The 18,004-nt window shown below is 40.0% G+C and overlaps 1 protein-coding gene across 3 annotated transcripts in view; it reads right to left on the bottom strand.

The window, feature by feature from the left end:
• Positions 1–17,583, bottom strand: part of LOC109468154 — a 40,218-nt gene extending 22,635 nt beyond the window's left edge. The window contains exons 1-5 of one of the 3 annotated variants that reach the window (XM_019766401.1): positions 17,189–17,583; positions 16,994–17,069; positions 16,474–16,730; positions 15,532–15,822; positions 3,206–3,262 (exon numbers count right to left, since the gene is read on the bottom strand). In XM_019766401.1, coding sequence (XP_019621960.1) covers positions 3,206–3,262; positions 15,532–15,822; positions 16,474–16,730; positions 16,994–17,069; positions 17,189–17,257 — 750 coding nt within the window. In that variant the 5' untranslated portion in view covers positions 17,258–17,583. Of the gene's footprint in view, positions 1–3,205; positions 3,266–15,531; positions 15,823–16,473; positions 16,731–16,993; positions 17,070–17,188 lie in introns of all 3 variants that reach the window. The other 2 variants (XM_019766400.1, XM_019766402.1) reach the window with 2 other exon arrangements.
• Positions 17,584–18,004: the final 421 nt, after the last annotated feature.

An 18,004-nucleotide genomic window follows, 5' to 3' on the forward strand; every position in this document is an offset into this window, starting at 1 on the left:
ATCACAATCAATCAATCAATCAATATTCAGGAAGGCTAAAATGTCCAGAATGTGATAAGATGATGTTACCTTTTCACAGGAATCAAAGGCATTCTAGAAAATATACTTAACCTAAACAATTGAATCAGCCTTCCCTTTGTATATGTAACAGATAAAGATACATAAGTGGGGTCAGACAACATCATCAGCACCACCTGCACATGTAATGTATCCCAGGGAGGTTGAGAAGGTCAAGTGATATTTCTGACTTGGGGAGTATTTTGTGTGGACATACAGGCTGGGAATCAAACCAAAGCTGACAAAGGAAAACCGTGAATAGCAAAGTACATACTTTTCATCTTGAAGGACAAAATGCCCTTCCTAATCCCTGGGATCAATCAGGGGCTAGTTCACCGCCCTGTCAATCAGGTCCATATCAGGAACCTTACAGTTTCCTGCAGTCTGCTTCTGTAACTCCAGTGTAAGGGGATTTCATCATTAGGTCAACAAGGGTCATCTGAAATTTCATCCTCCTGTATCTGGTCTTCTCCAGATGATGATAACAGCATGGACCAAGAACAAAGGTTTTCTGTTTGGTATCAATACTTACCCTTCTAGCATCCGTACCTCAGAACTTCAGAACATACAGGAATCTCACACAAAATAGAACTGGTAGTCTGGAAACATTTTTCGTACAGAACATCTGCATGTTTGAGGACTGAAGAGGTTGAAGGACCACAAAACCAACTACAGCATGTGTAGGTAAGTGTGGAGGAAATAAAAAGTTTAGATCTAAAGCAACTGGTTTAATTAAAGGATATAGATTTTCATATCTTCAAATTTTCGAAACATTTGTAGAAGCTGAACAGCTTCACTTATGGACAAAATCAAGAAGGACAGGGTGATTGAGTTTTATGGGATGGATAGGCAGCCCCTGCCTGTGAGGTGATAATCACATTTGATCATCTCTCTTCATGGGGTATAGCTGTGTTGTTTGTAGTATTTGTGACAAGTATTCAGCCAAGTAAACAAGTATTCAGCTATACCATTTCTTTCTTGGAGATGACACCTAATATACAAACCAATGTGTATCCGAGCACCTTCCTAGGATCCTTGATTCAAGCTAACTAGGCACAGCCCATGTAAGGCCCCCCCATGGGATTTTCCTTGGTACCTGTCCCCAAGATCAAAGCCTGGGTACTGATGTGTTAACCTCTCCAGTGGCCATGACATTGTGGACTCAGCGAGCTGAACACTTGACATAAGTAACCCCATTTCACAACCTCTGATGATCTAATTAGGCCTGAGGAGATCAAGGTTTCCAGTACCCTGAGGGTCAGCAAGGTTGGGGGATTGGGGGAAAATCCCATTACTTTGATCAAGTATGAGTATCATCACTAATGCAAGGCCAAAACTAGCTGGCTCTTAGAAAACATGCCCAGCTAGCCACCTACTGCATGTATCAGACAATCAGGAGAAAGTGTGATGCAGTAGAAGAAGATACAAAGGTGGAGTCACATGGTCTGCTGGTGACTCCCCATTTATCACCTGATGACCAGTAAAACAAATTATCTAGAAGATGAAAGCAGGGAGGGCCATAACTTATGGAAAGAAAATGCCAGCCTGGTGCCCCTGGAGGGGAATTTATGTCCTACAGATGCCTTGTTGCTCAGTTCTGGACTACCCTAGCAGCAAGCATGCATGGAGGTCTCTTTGATATGAGCTGGGAGCATCTGTTGCAACTTTTGCCTTTAAAAAAGCTAGTCTCTTTCCAACTAGAAATTAATGGTCCCTGGGACAATCATACCAGTACCATTTACCAAATATTACCTGTGCTATAAATACATCAGAGTGGTATTGACTTCATGTACAGCAGCTGGTATTACGGGTCATGATTACATAAGTCTATCCTCCTATCATAGAATGATTCTACACCAGAAAATTGAGGAAATAACTTAATATGGCGATAAAAAATAAAGATATGGGAGGACAGCAAGTACACACAAGAGAACCTATAGTCAGTTCAATTGTAAAAGTTCCTTATCATCACATCTGGTGTGTTTTCTTTGTTTGAGAACCAGCAGATGGATTAATATGGCCTTGATCATATTTTTAGAAAAGCCCTATGGGATATCAAACAATGTACTGGCTGGCTTGTCCATCTTTGTGTTTGCCAGTCCATGTCCTACTGAACTATATTTTTTACTAAGTTTTAAATGTTTTATGTGTTTTGGGACTAATTTGGTCAAGACAATAGTATCAGTCAACCTCATGCTAACCTTTTATAGAATATTACTTTCATACATATATCTGTGTTATAACGCTAACAGCTATTAATGTTTAATTTCTTACATCAAACTCCCAACCTTTGAATGAGTATGTCAGCATACAATAGCACATGCTATAACTAATTACTAGTTTTCACTAACATTTTGTGCAAGATATACAATAACAGGCTGATCTGTAGATTTTCCCTTGGTGATATTCCCAAGTAGGAAAATGTCAGCTGTCAGCTGAAGATGTGTTTGCGTGCAGGTTCAGGAAAGGTGTCTGATATCACATATCGTATTCCCAATGTTCTCTACTACACTCCAACAGATGGCAGCCAGCCAGGTTTGCCTTATTGCCAAGTCAAGTTAATGTTTATGAACAGCATGTGGCACTGATAAAAATCATCAATTTTCTGACATTTAACTTCTGCCAAAGCTATTGCAATATTTTGCATTTTCAGGAATGTAATTAATTACTGTAAACATACAAGTACAAGTACTATTCAAAATCATCTTTTCCACATCTTTCTTTAGGCGAATAGTGCTATGAAAGTACATATGAAAATACATGTATGAAGTATGTAACATCTATTACTGAGTAGTTTGGAAAAGATTGCAGAGATTTAACAGATTAAACATCTCCATATAGCTTTTTCAAAAATGGTCAGGGCCATGATGATAATCTTTCAACTTCTATCTAGCCTGGGCACCATCTTAGTTATATACCACCCTTACCACGATGATGTTCTGGTAAACTATGATGATACCAAGGCTAGTTTCTTCATGTCCAGGCCAATTTCTTCTTCATCCCAATTTTTTTCAGGTCCATTCTGAGGTCAGCCCATAAAAAGATTATTGGGGAATGTTTTAAATACATTAAATATATGTTAAATACACATCATACACAAAATGTGTTTTGTGAACATAGAACATGCAACAAGTTAAAATGTACTGACCCTAATCTTGACTATTCTTGACCGAACTCCATGTGTGCACGGTTTCTTGATGAGCATCTGCTGTAAGAACAGGAAACAGACTCAGTGATCTCTCCATACTGGTTCATGGTACTTGACTGTTGGCTCCAAAGAGCACCATTCAAGGGACACAGAGTACATGGTCAATGGGCACAAACTATTTCCAGGTTTACTCAACATTTCACTTCTTTTCATAGTGCCATAAGGATTGTCAATGCATGTCAATTGCATACCCTCAGGTTATTCGATTGTTTGTTTCTTCACTTGTTTACAGTTCTAGGTTTAGGTGTCAATCATACTTCACAAGGTGAAGGTCCATGAGGAGACCCTTAACAATTTGCACAATACAGCCTGACCATAACAGTTGTCCATCAACAGTACACAAAACAAGGTCTGTCTCTTGTTTTGCATGTTGTAAGTTTTGTTTTGTATTACTACATTGTTTATGTACACTTTCTTTGGCAAAATATATTGCAGGATATAAGGAGAATGTAGAGCTGATATTATCCTGCATTCATTGTGAATATCAGCAGACATAGGTTCGTTACATGTTTTCATGTTTCTGCTTTAAAAAGATGAAAGACCACTAATGCCTAAAACATAGTTTGTCTTCAAGTAATTCAAACATGACACAAATGACCCCTATAGCAGAGGACTGTGTAATTATAGAGGCGACAGTGGAGATACCTGAGGGCTATGAAGAAGTCTGTAGGTGGCATATGGCAGGGTGTGCTGTGCACTGGGTAATACATATCAAGTGGGAAATGCTAACACTATTAGTACTGCATACCTCTTCTCACAAAGCCCTGAGAGAAACCCCAAATACCATGAAGGTAAGACCAAACATGAGAAGCATGACCACAACTGTTCCAGTTTGTTTGAATGCACAAAGTCCATGATTATGTATGTCATAAAATCTATCATGTTATCAGATTTGTGTGGTCACAATTTCAACTGTAGTTCCGTCTACTAGAAACTGGATGAAGAAAGCATTTTGTAACTCCTCTCTGCCCAATAATGGGTTGGAATTGATAACATTCTCCTTCACTTTTGTGACTGAAGAGGTATCAGAATCATAATACTATGACACCCAGAGAGATCTACACACTGGATTTGTGGTCGACTCAAGTACTAAGTGTGTTAATCAAACCATTTCTAGAGTAAAAGTAGCTAGTCCAGAACGTAATTTGCAAAATACAGAGGCAAACTGAAAAGTTAAATTAGGTTGAAAGATTTTTGTGACACCCGATTTTCCCCCTGTCCATAGCAGGTGGTGACCTGTTGGGCTATACCCTGAGATGAATGATAACAACAGGGATATTGACTTTCTTCTTACTATTTCAGTTTTACCACCACTTGGTGAGTCCATGAGGCACAAAGCACCACAGCCAGCCTGGCACCAGGACTGATTGATTCTCCATCTGTTCAGAAAGCTAACACACACACATAAGCAACCTAAAGAGCACATAATGCACCATGGAAATAAGTGGACCTTCCACTCCACACAAGCATGAAATGAGTCCTAAAATTGGTGTCCAACCTTAGCAAGGATAAGCTTTTTACATATCAGGACAGCCAAAGCTAATCATGCAGCAACTGCTGCAACAAAATAAATGAAGTTACTTACTGACATTACACAAGTGTGTTTCAAATGCACATATATTTATCTTCACCAATAGTATAATCTACATGTAGGCAGTATTCATTAATGGGGGTTCTTTTATGAAAAATGAACTCTCATTTATTATCCAAGGATCTGAGAATCACTTAGTGACATTAGTCTAGTAATCATCTGAAGTCTAATTGACCATGATGAGTAAACAGGTGAAATCTCTCCAGAGGACAGGCATGTACAGGTGGCTACCAGGCTACATCATAGAATGTACCATGTGCACAGGGCATGTGCAGAAGGACTCCTGGTTTGCTACTACTTTAGTACTTAGTATGCATCCTCATTAGACAGGGATGGGGGCAGAAAATACTTGACATGCCCTTTGACCTACACAAATAGATGTTATTGAGGTCATGATCAATCACTGATAAGCAAAATGATACATGACATGATACAAAAATGTATCTACCAAAGCCTTATGGATATACATGTGGACAAATATGAATTCATTTTCGAGCAGTTTGCAATTCAGCTTTCTGCTGCAATGTTCGTGATTTTAGCACTTAACGATATTCGATAGATTGATTGATTGATATCGTATATTATTGTTGAGTGATGCTAAGAAAATAATACTTGTGTACTACAAATGACATATTGAAGAATAAAAAATGAGAGGTATTTAAAAGCCTGGTGTGTCAGCATTCTAAATGGAGACAAACAATGTGGCCTGACAGCAAACTGTCCAGGTGTGATGTTTTACCGTGACTAAGGTAAGACATGAAAGGCATGAAGACATGCTGTAGTCCCTCTGGTATGAAGACAACAGAGAATGTGTATATAATGGGTCAATAACATTGTTTGAACACCTTGCATATTTTCCTTTTTGAAAATCACTGGGATGAGACTCCCTTGACTATTCTTGTAACAACCTGTCTTGGCTTATATCCCTCCAAAGCAGAAGCAACTGAACTGTAGCAGCAAGAAAAGGATATGATGGGGAAAACCTATGTTGACAAATGTACTTGACCTTTTTTTTAAAACAGACACAAAAGGTGTACATGCATATCGAGCAAATGTTACATGGTTCCTGTTCCTTCTATTATATGGAAAGCCTCTGCTCTCACCTAAAGTCAGTCCCAGTGGCTTACCATGGATCTAATTAATGAGTGTTCTTCAAAAGACAATATACCAGACAAGGTTGCATGCACATGCAATGGATGGAAAGTGAAGGCATGAAGTCCTGACAACATAGTTGCTGAGCCAAATGATTTTCCCCCTGCCAAGAATGGCTTCTACACTTCAACTAGTAGGGAATGTTTAGTTACTTGTCAGACCAATGGTCACAGTACCACACCCAGCTTTCCAAATATCATACACCCACTTAGTCCACAGGCCACTTATCACCGTAACTTCAGTGCACTGTGAACCAGTAACACCTGGCTTCAGTGCATAGTGAACCAGTCATTATGGCCTTGATGAAGATGGCAGACTCATCGAAATATCGCGTCTAGTGAAACATGTGGTTCAACCATTGTGAAAAAAGGAATGTGGATTGTTATGATTATGATACTAGTATTTGGTATTTGGGTAAGTCTTGGGAAGACAACGGTCATGGTCGATTATGGGCACATATCCCACTGGCAACTGCATATAAAGGTGATTGACAACTGAATGATATTTTTGCAGTTATAAATTGTAAACAGTTTCAATAAATACATGTAGAAAACAACCCATACCAGTACAACAGGATTGACTAGGCTCACTATACATAATCATCAATTTTCTCCTGTCTACATGGGAGCACTGTCACGTAACTGGACTGGAACAGGGAAAATACTGTGTATTCAATGAGACCCTGTCAAGAATAATTAGACAGTAAAAACTGATTTGTATAAAACTACTTTGGAAAGATAAAAAGACTGTATGTTGTTTCCATTCGTAAGCTTCCTTCCTGCTTTGTCCTACTCTATGTCTCAAAAGCACAACATGTTAGATTAAACCAAGCATTTGCCTGCACAATGGATTTTTCAGATGGTCATACAAGATCCAACAAGTAAAGCTGGGGACCAAATTTGAATCCTAAACATCATAAGCTTTACAAGGAGCAGGTGTGTGCTGTCCACAGGTATTGCATCAATAATTCATCATCACATATTTTCTTCCCACAATAGCATTCCAGACAAAGTTTCCAAAACCAAGGGAAGAAACACATTGCTCTCGACCAGTTGTGTCGATCATAACAAATTTTTCTTGCTGGCACATTTCATTTCTGGCATCATGAAGATGATTGATATAAAATTCTGGCAAAAGAAGTAGCTGTCATTTGTGAATAGGAGATAAGCAAACATACTGAATCTGATGTAGGGTCTGTCTGTCCCTAACAAATTACAGTTGCATGGACCTATTCTTTTGCCAAAAAGGCTCTCTTCTTTCCCATCAATCAGCACTATACTGCTGCAACCCAATATTTTGAGCCATTCTCCTCAAATAACCAACATGTAAAATTTATGCTGCTTCCCAGCATGGAATGACTAAAATTAAAGCACTTGAGCATGACACTTCATCTCTGGTACTTGCAGATAGCTAGCTTAGGGACAGCCACTTCCTTGTGAATTAGGAGTGTAACACAGTTATGTCCATTGGAAGGCTGACCCTCTATAACTACACAGACTCCAGCCTTCACAAGGGTCAAGCTTCCAAAATAGCTATCACTGACCCCTACAGGGCAGCTTTCTTCGGTACCTCAGGTTTCAGCTTGCCTGGTTTTCAGCACAATAACACACTTCTAAAGGAATGGCCCCAACTAAAAGTGGACTACTAAGTGCTGAAATCAAACCTGCTCCAACCCTTTTGTACAAAGAATAACAAATAACATGAATATTCATGCAAGATATCACCTACAACTCTGTTAGATAAATTGGTCTGGTCAGGCTGGACACTCCCTGGTCTGTTCAAGTTGGACATTATTTAAAACCAAACCAGAAGTGCTGTCTGAAATATCTTTGGTTATCACGCTTATAACTGATTATCAATACAGTACTAGAGTAGACACCATAAATTGCATACCAAGAGACTCACTTAGAATATACAATGTAGCAAGGATATCACTATGAGTATGATTGGTACCAAGAAGATCAAACTACAACTGAGCACCGATTACCGATTACTACACGAGTTTAAAATCTGTAACCAAACCCAGGAACTTGGATTTGCAACAATGTATTTCAACTTTTCTCACATAAGTAATATTATTACTACCAGTTGGCAGAGCAGTAGAACGCTTCTTACATTGAATTATCATGACATTCTTCATACCCTGCTGTCTCTACATGTAGCATACACGTTTCTGCTCTAGCAACAAATGGGGAAATACATTCCAAGGCCAGGTCTTATCATTTTGTAAATTTGCTTACTCGTGCACATTAACCTTGCGGGCATGTCACTGTAAATCGTATACAATGGGTCCTGGCACACAATCCATATGCTTGGCAATCATTATATGATATATAGAAAAGTTAAATTTCACTATCTAAAGTCAAATCTGCATGTGTATTCTAACAGAGGATCAAAGGATTAACCCTGACAAGTGCATAAGCCCTGAAGCCAAGGTTATGCATACTACAGTGGCCACAATAGTCATGTGATCTAACAGTAACAGCTGCTTAACAAGCCCAACAGCCCCATTACCAAGTACAATATAAAGTAGCTATTTTGCAGCAGACACCCATGGTGAGATTTTGGTGATGCAGACCTGCTCAAATTCATACAATTTAAATGTTGAAACATCAGACTGATGTTGTTGAACACTAACAAGGCTCTCTGTATCCCCAAACAGATAGAAGGGCAGCAATCTAGTTACTGTTACTGAGACAAAAAAATATACATGAGATTTGATCTGTAGATCACATAGATAGGTAAAATCATAGGCATTTTTCAGAGATACTTTATGCCTTGAGCTCTCCTTGGTGTCATCCCAGTAGATAAGAATTCCCACGGGACTGAAGTCAGACTAGAGAAATGGTCAGGGAAACATATAGATTAGAACCCTGCAGGGTTAGCCTCACTGGGGGAATGCTATGTAATATCAATGCTGCAACAATAACTGTCTACGGATCTGGCACATCTATATCTCATCCGGAAAAATGTTCTGTTATCACGAGCAGCAGTGACCCTGAACTTCTTCTGCTCCTAGAGATATGAAAATTCTCTGCATTTTGACCTCAATCTTGACTGACATCAAATAGTACTGTGGTCTCTGATAAGACACAAATCAGTTGTAGTTGCTTTATAACAAAAATAGTTCATTCTGAGACCTTGAAAAGGTTATCTTTCTCACACTATGACATAGCCATGACCTGCTATTGCTTCTGAGTTGTCACTGAGTGAGACATATCTAGACCAGGTCAGTTTGCCCTGAAGATGAGGCTTGAGTCATGTTAGCAAATGGCTGCTGTTATATTCCCATCTTGAAGGGTCTGCATAGATAGCCAACAGTCATTTCACATTTTGTGGATAAAAAAGTTCTTACATGGAAATTGTTATCTGTTTGTTTGTTTGTTTGTTTGTTTGTTTGTTTGTTTGTTTGTTTGGGCATATTTATTAAACTACTGATGTATGTATCTATGGTGGATGTATGACCTTCATGAATATAGAGAGACAAAACTAGATGTTTTACAAGGCCACAGCACATACAGACCTAGCCATTAAAAAAAAAGGATTACTTATTGAGTATATCATTATGGAGCCCAGGGACAAATGCAATTCCAGACATACTGTCAAAGACTGTCACATTCATGAATTTGCAGAAGGCACCAGCCTTATTTCAAACTACATACATTGCGAAATTGAATCTTTGGGAAAGCTCACTCATAAATAGCAAATCTGGGCTGCAGTAATAAGTGTGACTTTATTTCTAGATAATGATCATTATGACACATGATAGGGCTTTTGCATGGCATGGTACTGTGTAATTACCACCAAGAAGACCCCTCACACACTGCATTATTCCTGTAATTTTGGAAACAGGACTAAGCCAATTTAAAAACTAACTGGATTTGGAAGGGTAGTTGAAAAGCACTGTCTGCACCTTAGCAACTTTTACCACTGCAATAAGACCCCAGTGTGTGCTGAGCAAATGGAGATGTGCATTCAATCTCTTGAGACAAAAGCAGGTAGGCCAGGCCAATACAATACACAGGCAGACATAGTCACTCAGGTATCTCGTTACCAGGCAACCAATCTGCCAGAAGAAAGTATGTGCACAAGCTTTGCTACCAAACCTTTTCTGAAAGGTACACATCAATAAAAGATACACCCTCCCTCGGTGACAAAATATCCTGAAACAGGATGCAACGGTATCCCGGCAAATTTGTAGCCCAATCCAGGGAGGATGAGTCTGGCGTCAGATGGTATCGATTTTTATGATGATGAAGGGTAATCGTAAAGCCTTGACTGTTCCAAACAAAAGGCCAGGAGGATATTTGGGAGGCATAATAGTTACAATTTATGCGTTGTTTTAGGTTGGAAGCTATCAAACCTCAGCAATAAACTAGCCATTGCTCAAGTACAGTTGTTACTCTCAGGGTGATTTATCAGGCAGTTATGGGCATGAGTAATGGAAGTGCCTGTGGGAAGCTGCATACCTTCTTCTATAAGGTGGGTAAATCATTCAGCTGTGGGGACAAATGTAAGCATGCTGTACAGCTGTAGGGTGACTTGATTATCCCTTAATATCAGTCAACACCAGTCACACGATTGCCTGACGTCCTGCTGCAAACACAAGATATTATTATGACCAACAACAAAGGAGCAAACACAGAAGTGTATGCAAATGGAGACTAAAGCAGGTATATTTTGCTGCGATGAAGTTGACACACATTATTATACTGACATTGGATGAAATTAAACCTCATATAATAAATCATCCGGCTTTGAACTATTTTTGACCTGCAGATTTGCAGGTTCTAAATTATTTACTAGCAATTTCAGTTATTGCCTGCAAATTGCAGGTTGCAGGTGGCTATTTCATGCCTTGCTTTTGGTCCCAATCGTGATTTCACAATGCCTCCAAAAAGCTACAGAAATGCACTGATCTAGCTTAGGTCCTACATTGTAGATATCATGCTACTGGTTATAACAGGAGTATAGTTCAGACACACATGATACAATACTATATAAATGGGTCAATGTACAAACATAGGGCTGATTAGGCAAATTGTATAAAAAAACAACAAAGTTTTCCTAACCAATAAGGAACGTGATATTTCCAACTCCCATAAGCTATTTCTGTGTCATTTCAAGGAGTGCCTCATCTATTTGGTTTTCTACTTTGTTCTTATACAGACTAACATAATGAGACCTCCCTAAAACATTCTGCTGTAAGGGACTCTAAGTGATAGTACAAACAGCTTAGGTTAGAGTTCAGCAAGGCCTGACCTGATGATTTACACCTGTCAGAGTTTAAAAAAAAGGATATCTGATTCTGAACCTCAGTTGTCATTGTGATCACAGCACCTGTCCAACCTTAGGTCAAGAGCTGATCTACATGATGCACCTTTGTATTTGATATCTATTTCCAACAAAGAATGGCCAATCGTTTTTTGTATGAGTGCATGGAGGAACATATTTAGTCTTAGGAAAATTTCAGTTGTCCACTGGATGGATGATCCTATGTACCTCCCCTCACAGCTGTCAGACTGACCTTGTACACTACTATTAGCAACATGACCAGATTGTTGTTTATCTCATATCTTAAATTCTGACATCAATATCACAGCCAAGCAGTATCCACAGCAGCTGCCACCAGCACCACAAAACATTGTCCTTCAGCACCACCGAACAAACTATTGTTCTGTTTTCTGTCACACGGCACAGAAGTCAGATTCTTTATGCCACATTGCACCTATTCAGCAATGTGAACTTGAAACCTAACACAGTGGAAATAATTTTATAGCAAGCAATTTAGATATTTGCAAGAAAAAAATGATCAATTATTAAGTATTATCATCAGAACCATATAGTATGGCTAGACATTACTTCATCACATGTGGCATACATGCGTTTATGCAAATTATGACTTGCTTTGCATAATTCAGGTAAGTGTTGTTATCAATATTCCACAACGATTTGTGACTTACTATTCCTAAATTTCAACATTTCTGCAATGGGTAGGTTAATATCTAGCAATTTTTGATGTGGGTTAAAGTTTCCATCACACGGTTTTGAAAACATGTGGAGTTTGGAGAACACACAGTACTACAGTATATACCCACATGGATGACATCATGTTCCAAAGACATATACGAGAACCTCTTGTTAAACAAGGCTACACCATAAGTACACCCACATTTGACCTTGGGGTACTGCCAACTGACAGATAGATTGAACTAGCTGACCCATGACTTGGCACCATTGCCTATAACATAGCTACTCCCATAGTAAATCAACCTATAGCTATACTGCTACCACCAGCCTTCTTATTTTGGTTCTTTACTTTTTCTTTACTAGATGGAAGGAACAGTTTACAGACATAATAAAATGACTAAGATATGTACGTTCCCTGGTTCACTTTCTCCACTTCTTATTTTACTTTACTAGATACATTTTGTGTTGCTTTCCCCAATCCAAAGAATAATCTTACTAATACTATGCATCAAACTACAACTGGGAGATATCCATTTGGAAAGACATAGAGACTGACATGTGAAAACCATGCATTTACATCATAATCAAGTCCTTCAAGTTCAAAATCAGGCAAACTCGTTATCCTTCTTGCTATTTTGAGCTCCTTCAGACAAAACTGCAGATGTTCTGATGAGTTGCCAACTGGAGATGTTTAAGAAACTTTTAATAAAGCTAAGTATAATCCTGAACAGAATTACAAGTAGCCTTTGCAGTGATTATTTCCAGGCCTTATGTGCAAAACATATGTCCTTATGTGCAAAACATATGTAAAGCAAGACAATGAAACTTTGATTAGATAGATGGATGGTGAAAACCTTTAACTTACAGGACTTTGGCATTCAATCAACAGTTCAACTAATATTCTCTACAACAGTACAAGCTTTGGCACAAAGACCTGGTTTTCTTATTCCTTCCACCATTACAAAACAGACCTCTTTTCCCTTTCTGTGCACGTCAACTAGTCTAGACCGTAGCAGATAAATATAATCATGTTCACAGCATAGCAGCCAAAATATCTCCCACAGACTTTCTACTGAAAACCTGACTGAAAGAAACAAAACCGGGGCATGGACAAGAAAGCAATCTTTCACAGATATAGGTAGGATTTTGTCAAGAGGCTGACAAAGGGAAGCACAAAACCCAAAGCATCCATGTGGAAAACCACCAAGTTAACCACAGTGGTTTTCTACATCCTGTTGTGATTGTGTCAGGAGCTTCTCTCTCAATGAGGCAGTCATCAGCACCTGTCCGCAATTCATCCCTGCCACTTGTAAGAAATAAGTTAAGCTTCAGGATGTAGATTTCCTTCTTGGTCATTGTCAGGTACTAATGGTATTGGGAATCACAGAATAGGTAGGTGTTGTGGAAAAAGTACTTCACCTTGAGTTATGTATTTCAAATTTTACTGTTTGTCTTGGGGTTGTATAGGCAACATTGACCAGAAAACACAGAATAGGCCACAAGATAAAATACTACAGGCACTGATGACAGATATTGTCACCTTTAGCAGAATGAGAGGATCCTTCCAAACAGGACCAAAGGAGTACCAGCACTTGAGTTGTCATATGTACCATGACTTAAACCAGTGGATAAAAGATGAATGCTCTATAGGAATAAGTGTGACCCCTCCAGACCAGAGTGGTTTGGCCCTGATGCAGACCTCAGACTACCCTGGTAGCTCCAGTTCCACACCCAGCCCAAACAGCAACTGTGGAATGGTTCCCCCCTTACACAGGCTTCATGAGAGAAAACAGTCCACCATTTCAGAACCCGACCCTGGTCAACCCAGAAATGAGCCAATCAGTAAAATTTCCTCAAAAAGAAGGTCATACATGGTGGGCTTTCTGAACACACCAAGGTTCTACTATTACTGCTGGCATTGTTGCAATGACCATGTTGACAACAATGAGCTGGTTACAGTTTCCACGCTGGAATTTATGAGTGTTCACAAGCGCAAGTCGATAGCAGTATTTTTCATGGAGGTCCAATCCCCTTCAAGGGTGACAAGGCGTTTGCCTATGTGAAAACAGAAGTACACAATAGGTTTTGTTTACTTATGGGTCTTTCCTAAACATGGCAGAGGTTCTATAATAGGGTGGCGACTTGGAACCCAGCCAAATCCTGCTCTGCATAATAGCAGATAGCTTGGGGTGCATGAAAAATGGTTCAACAATTCCCTCTTCCAATAATCCTGATTAAGACCACGCCAAGTTCCAATTTTAACAAGATACATTTTGTATCTGTGCACCTTCAGCACCAGGCTAACATGCACCAAAAGTGTATACCTCACATATTCACAGGTACCAACATCTGATCCATGGCCAATTGATAATAACAATGATGGCTGACAGAATGACCTTGCATATAGACAGCCAATTGTCACTGCCACTACAAATGGACTAGCCAAATATCACAACTTCTACAAGGAAGTTCAGCTCAACAAGGACTTGAGCTCAAAAATAGCAAGCACAACACTCAAACATGTCCTGAAGTGGGATATTACATCTGTCTCCCATCTTCCTGCATGTATTGATTCTATTCCTCTGATCATGTTTCACTGTCTTCTCCTTCCAAACACACCCCACTTATTCAAAAACAATCATCCATTCCAACAGATATCATAACAATACCAGAGTCAACTGCCCTCCCAGGCAGACAGCTGAAGTATTGGTCATGTTGACTGTCCTGGGACTGACCCTAGGCCAGCCAGAGAATATTTCTGGCTCTGTAATTCAGAGAAGGGTTCTCCATGTCAGCCAATGGAAATACTATTATCAACAACTGCAGTGACACAGAAAACTCCCTAGTGGCTAAACATGTCAGATAATGGCAAACATAGCCATGATGAAGCCTCTCCACACCAGATAGGGGCAGCCCTGGCCCTACCATGAGCACTGTACATACTTGTCAGTGGTCCACCTATACCCTGCCACATTTCAACTATTTGAAACATGTACTATGATGTAGGTGACACATGTATAACCCTTCTTACAAATGCTGCACGACCTCAGCATAAATTCAGACTTGAACTGTGCCCCAGTCATCTACGTACATGGTAATTATTTGGGGGCTGTAGCTGATACCCATATGAGAAACTGTTTTTTTCAGTGTCGTGAATATAATATCATAAAATATTGACAGTACATACAAGTTCAGACTTGTTTTTGGAATGCTATCAAAAGTCACTGGCAGGGCCGAATGAGGAATGGGATGAATGATGACTCAATGGGGACTTTTTTTGGTCATGTGCAGGCTCTCATGTGGGCTACAAGACAACATTGACATACTAGTAATATGCAGGCAGAATATTTACATGTAATGGTGAAACGAACAGGATAAAAAAACACAGAGTTGTTGAACAGGTCTTTTTTATTACTTTCTAGAAATGTCACCATTCTTGGTCAGATATACTAGCATAAATTGCACATTTGACACTCACAATACAAGTTGTCCAATGGTATCACAGCAAGCATTGTTGACATCATGCAAGATTTGCAAACATGACTTCACTAACCTGCTGCATTTTCTCAAAGTCCAAACTGGGCCTGTCTGTGATGGCGTGAATTTGCGCCTCGCTGAAGGCTTGTCGATGTCTCTTTCTGGGACTGGCACAGCCGTCCACTGTTCTCACCCGGGCGATGAAGAGCTGGGACCTCTCGCCTTGTGCGGGGTAAACTTTCTGTACATGCCGCTTGGGTGGGGAAGACGTAAACACAACTGGAGACGAGACCTTCCCACACATCAAGTCCTTGACTTCATCATCACTAGACCCTGAGCTATCTCCGCTGAGACTCCATCGGTTCACCTGGGAATGATAGTCAACAGATTCATCACACAGAAAATTTGAGGTATGAATTGAATTATACTAATAGGCCACACCAATTTAATTTCTTGGTTAACGGATTCACCGGCTTCTGATTTGCAAATAAAAATAAAAATTCAGAATCAACTGCAAAATGCTCATATTTTGCCCTAACAGTTGAAAACAGTCCTTTTCTTCTGGTTGTTACAGTTATTCTATCTTTCAATGCAGTGGTATCATTAAAAGTTCAAAATTCATTGTTTAAATTTTGAACCAGCTTGGTGTGTTGACTTAATGGCTCCTATCGTACCATTTTGGGCCATAATAGGATGCCTAGGCCTGTTTTTTTTTTTTTCGCTCCATTATTTTTCTAGAAAAAAATCCATTAACCAAGAAATTAAATTGGTATGGCCATATTTAACGTTATAGTTTTCAAAAAATGTTATCATCCATCAATCATTGAAAACAATGTTGCTTTAAACAATTAATTGCGTCCATTAATGAATGAATATCATTCATTAATATCATTATTCCATTTACTTAGTAATTTAGACAAAAAAATTCAAATTTTCCAAGATTTATCATAATCTAAACAACCACTCCGCCAGCTAGGTTTCTTTGTTCATTTTTCTTTGCCATGTCTGTCAGCCGTACCTGTGACCACTTTCTCTTCTCTCCCATATTTTCCTTCTCTCTGATAATGTGCTCCAGTTCTTCCTCAGAGCTGTGTCGATCCACGGCCATGAATTCGCCGGCTTCTGTTCTCCGATCCCTGAGTAAGTCTGTCCCGATTGGAGAAGGCCCTGGACAAGCCTGTGTGTTCTCTTGGTTTGGGGAGGGCTGGGGGTTCGACACTCTAGCCTCCAACTTGGGGCTTTCCCTGACGGTATCATTTCTCTCATGTTGCCTCCCTGTAAACGACAGCATCAAATTGGATGATAGTAACATTCTTTCACTAATACAGAAATGGATAGCTGATTGAATACATAATCAAGCACATTTCATGGGAGTGTGAAGCACTGGTAACAAAAAGGAGCCTAACTCCCAAGAGTCCCCCGACTTGTTGGTCCAGCCGCCATTTCCCACTGTGGAACGACCGAGGCACGCAAACGCACAACACGGATCCCGGCAAAATTGTCTGGAATTCCTATCAAAATGAACAAATAAAGCTTACCCCTCTCTAGTCCCTCCAGTTCAACGTTGTCACTCTCTGAATCCGTGCTACTGTAGCCTTGATCTTCTAGTTCTCCCTGAAAAATGCGTAGAAAACAACAAGGGTAAACACGTCCAGCTTTATCCACGTAGCGTTATACAGGACGGACACAAAAAGAACCGAAATTTCATTGCGGTATTTCGGAGAGGGACTTACCGAAGATTCTAGCGGCTGCACCTCGTTGATGGATAGTGGTCTGAGTTTCTGTGTGAGGAACCTGAGCATGCTGTGGCCCGAGACGGGAATATGTGGAACACACAAAAAGGAGTTTTGGTGCAGCGGGTTTGTGGGGCCTGCAAACCGAACCAACCGAGTAAAGGCGATACCGGGTCGAACCGTCGGTTCGTTCCTCCGGTCGTGATCCCCTCATTCAGCGGCTCCCAAAACCTGGAAGAATAGATGTATCGCCGTGAATTTCACGGAGGACATAAACAAGCTTTGCCTTAATCTAACTACCGAGTTTCATCTAATTCTGTCCACGGCAAACGGCACTAGCCCCCGATCTACGAGGACATACAACTCCCCGTCCACCCTGAACCATCGACTGAGAGGCAAGTGATGATTGCGAGCTGGCACACATGCGGCGGAATCAGCTGAACGGAGACACAAATCCCGTACGCTGATTGGTCAGAAACTTGTCATGGTAGAGTTCCTGGCCAATCACAAGGCGGGAATTACTTAGAGAACTTTACACACGTCTACACGCCTACTTTACTACGCTAGGCACGGCCCACAAATAAATAAGCGCGCATCGCTGGAGGACGATGGTCCAAGTTGTTCGCTTATAGATTGTCCCGTGTATAATGTGAGCCTGGCCAACACAAAGGATCAACTATGGCAAAACATTTTGCACATTATCAAGGTATCAAGGTATTATTGTTGTTTCAAACAAATTAGAATAAAAAAAAAAAAAACGATGTTCATAGAAGACGAAGAAGATGCCATCAAAATTATGAAACGAATGAGACATAC

Source organism: Branchiostoma belcheri, unplaced genomic scaffold (assembly GCF_001625305.1).
Source record: "Branchiostoma belcheri isolate BF01 breed outbred unplaced genomic scaffold, Haploidv18h27 scaffold193, whole genome shotgun sequence".
Taxonomy (NCBI): Eukaryota; Metazoa; Chordata; class Leptocardii; order Amphioxiformes; family Branchiostomatidae; genus Branchiostoma; species Branchiostoma belcheri.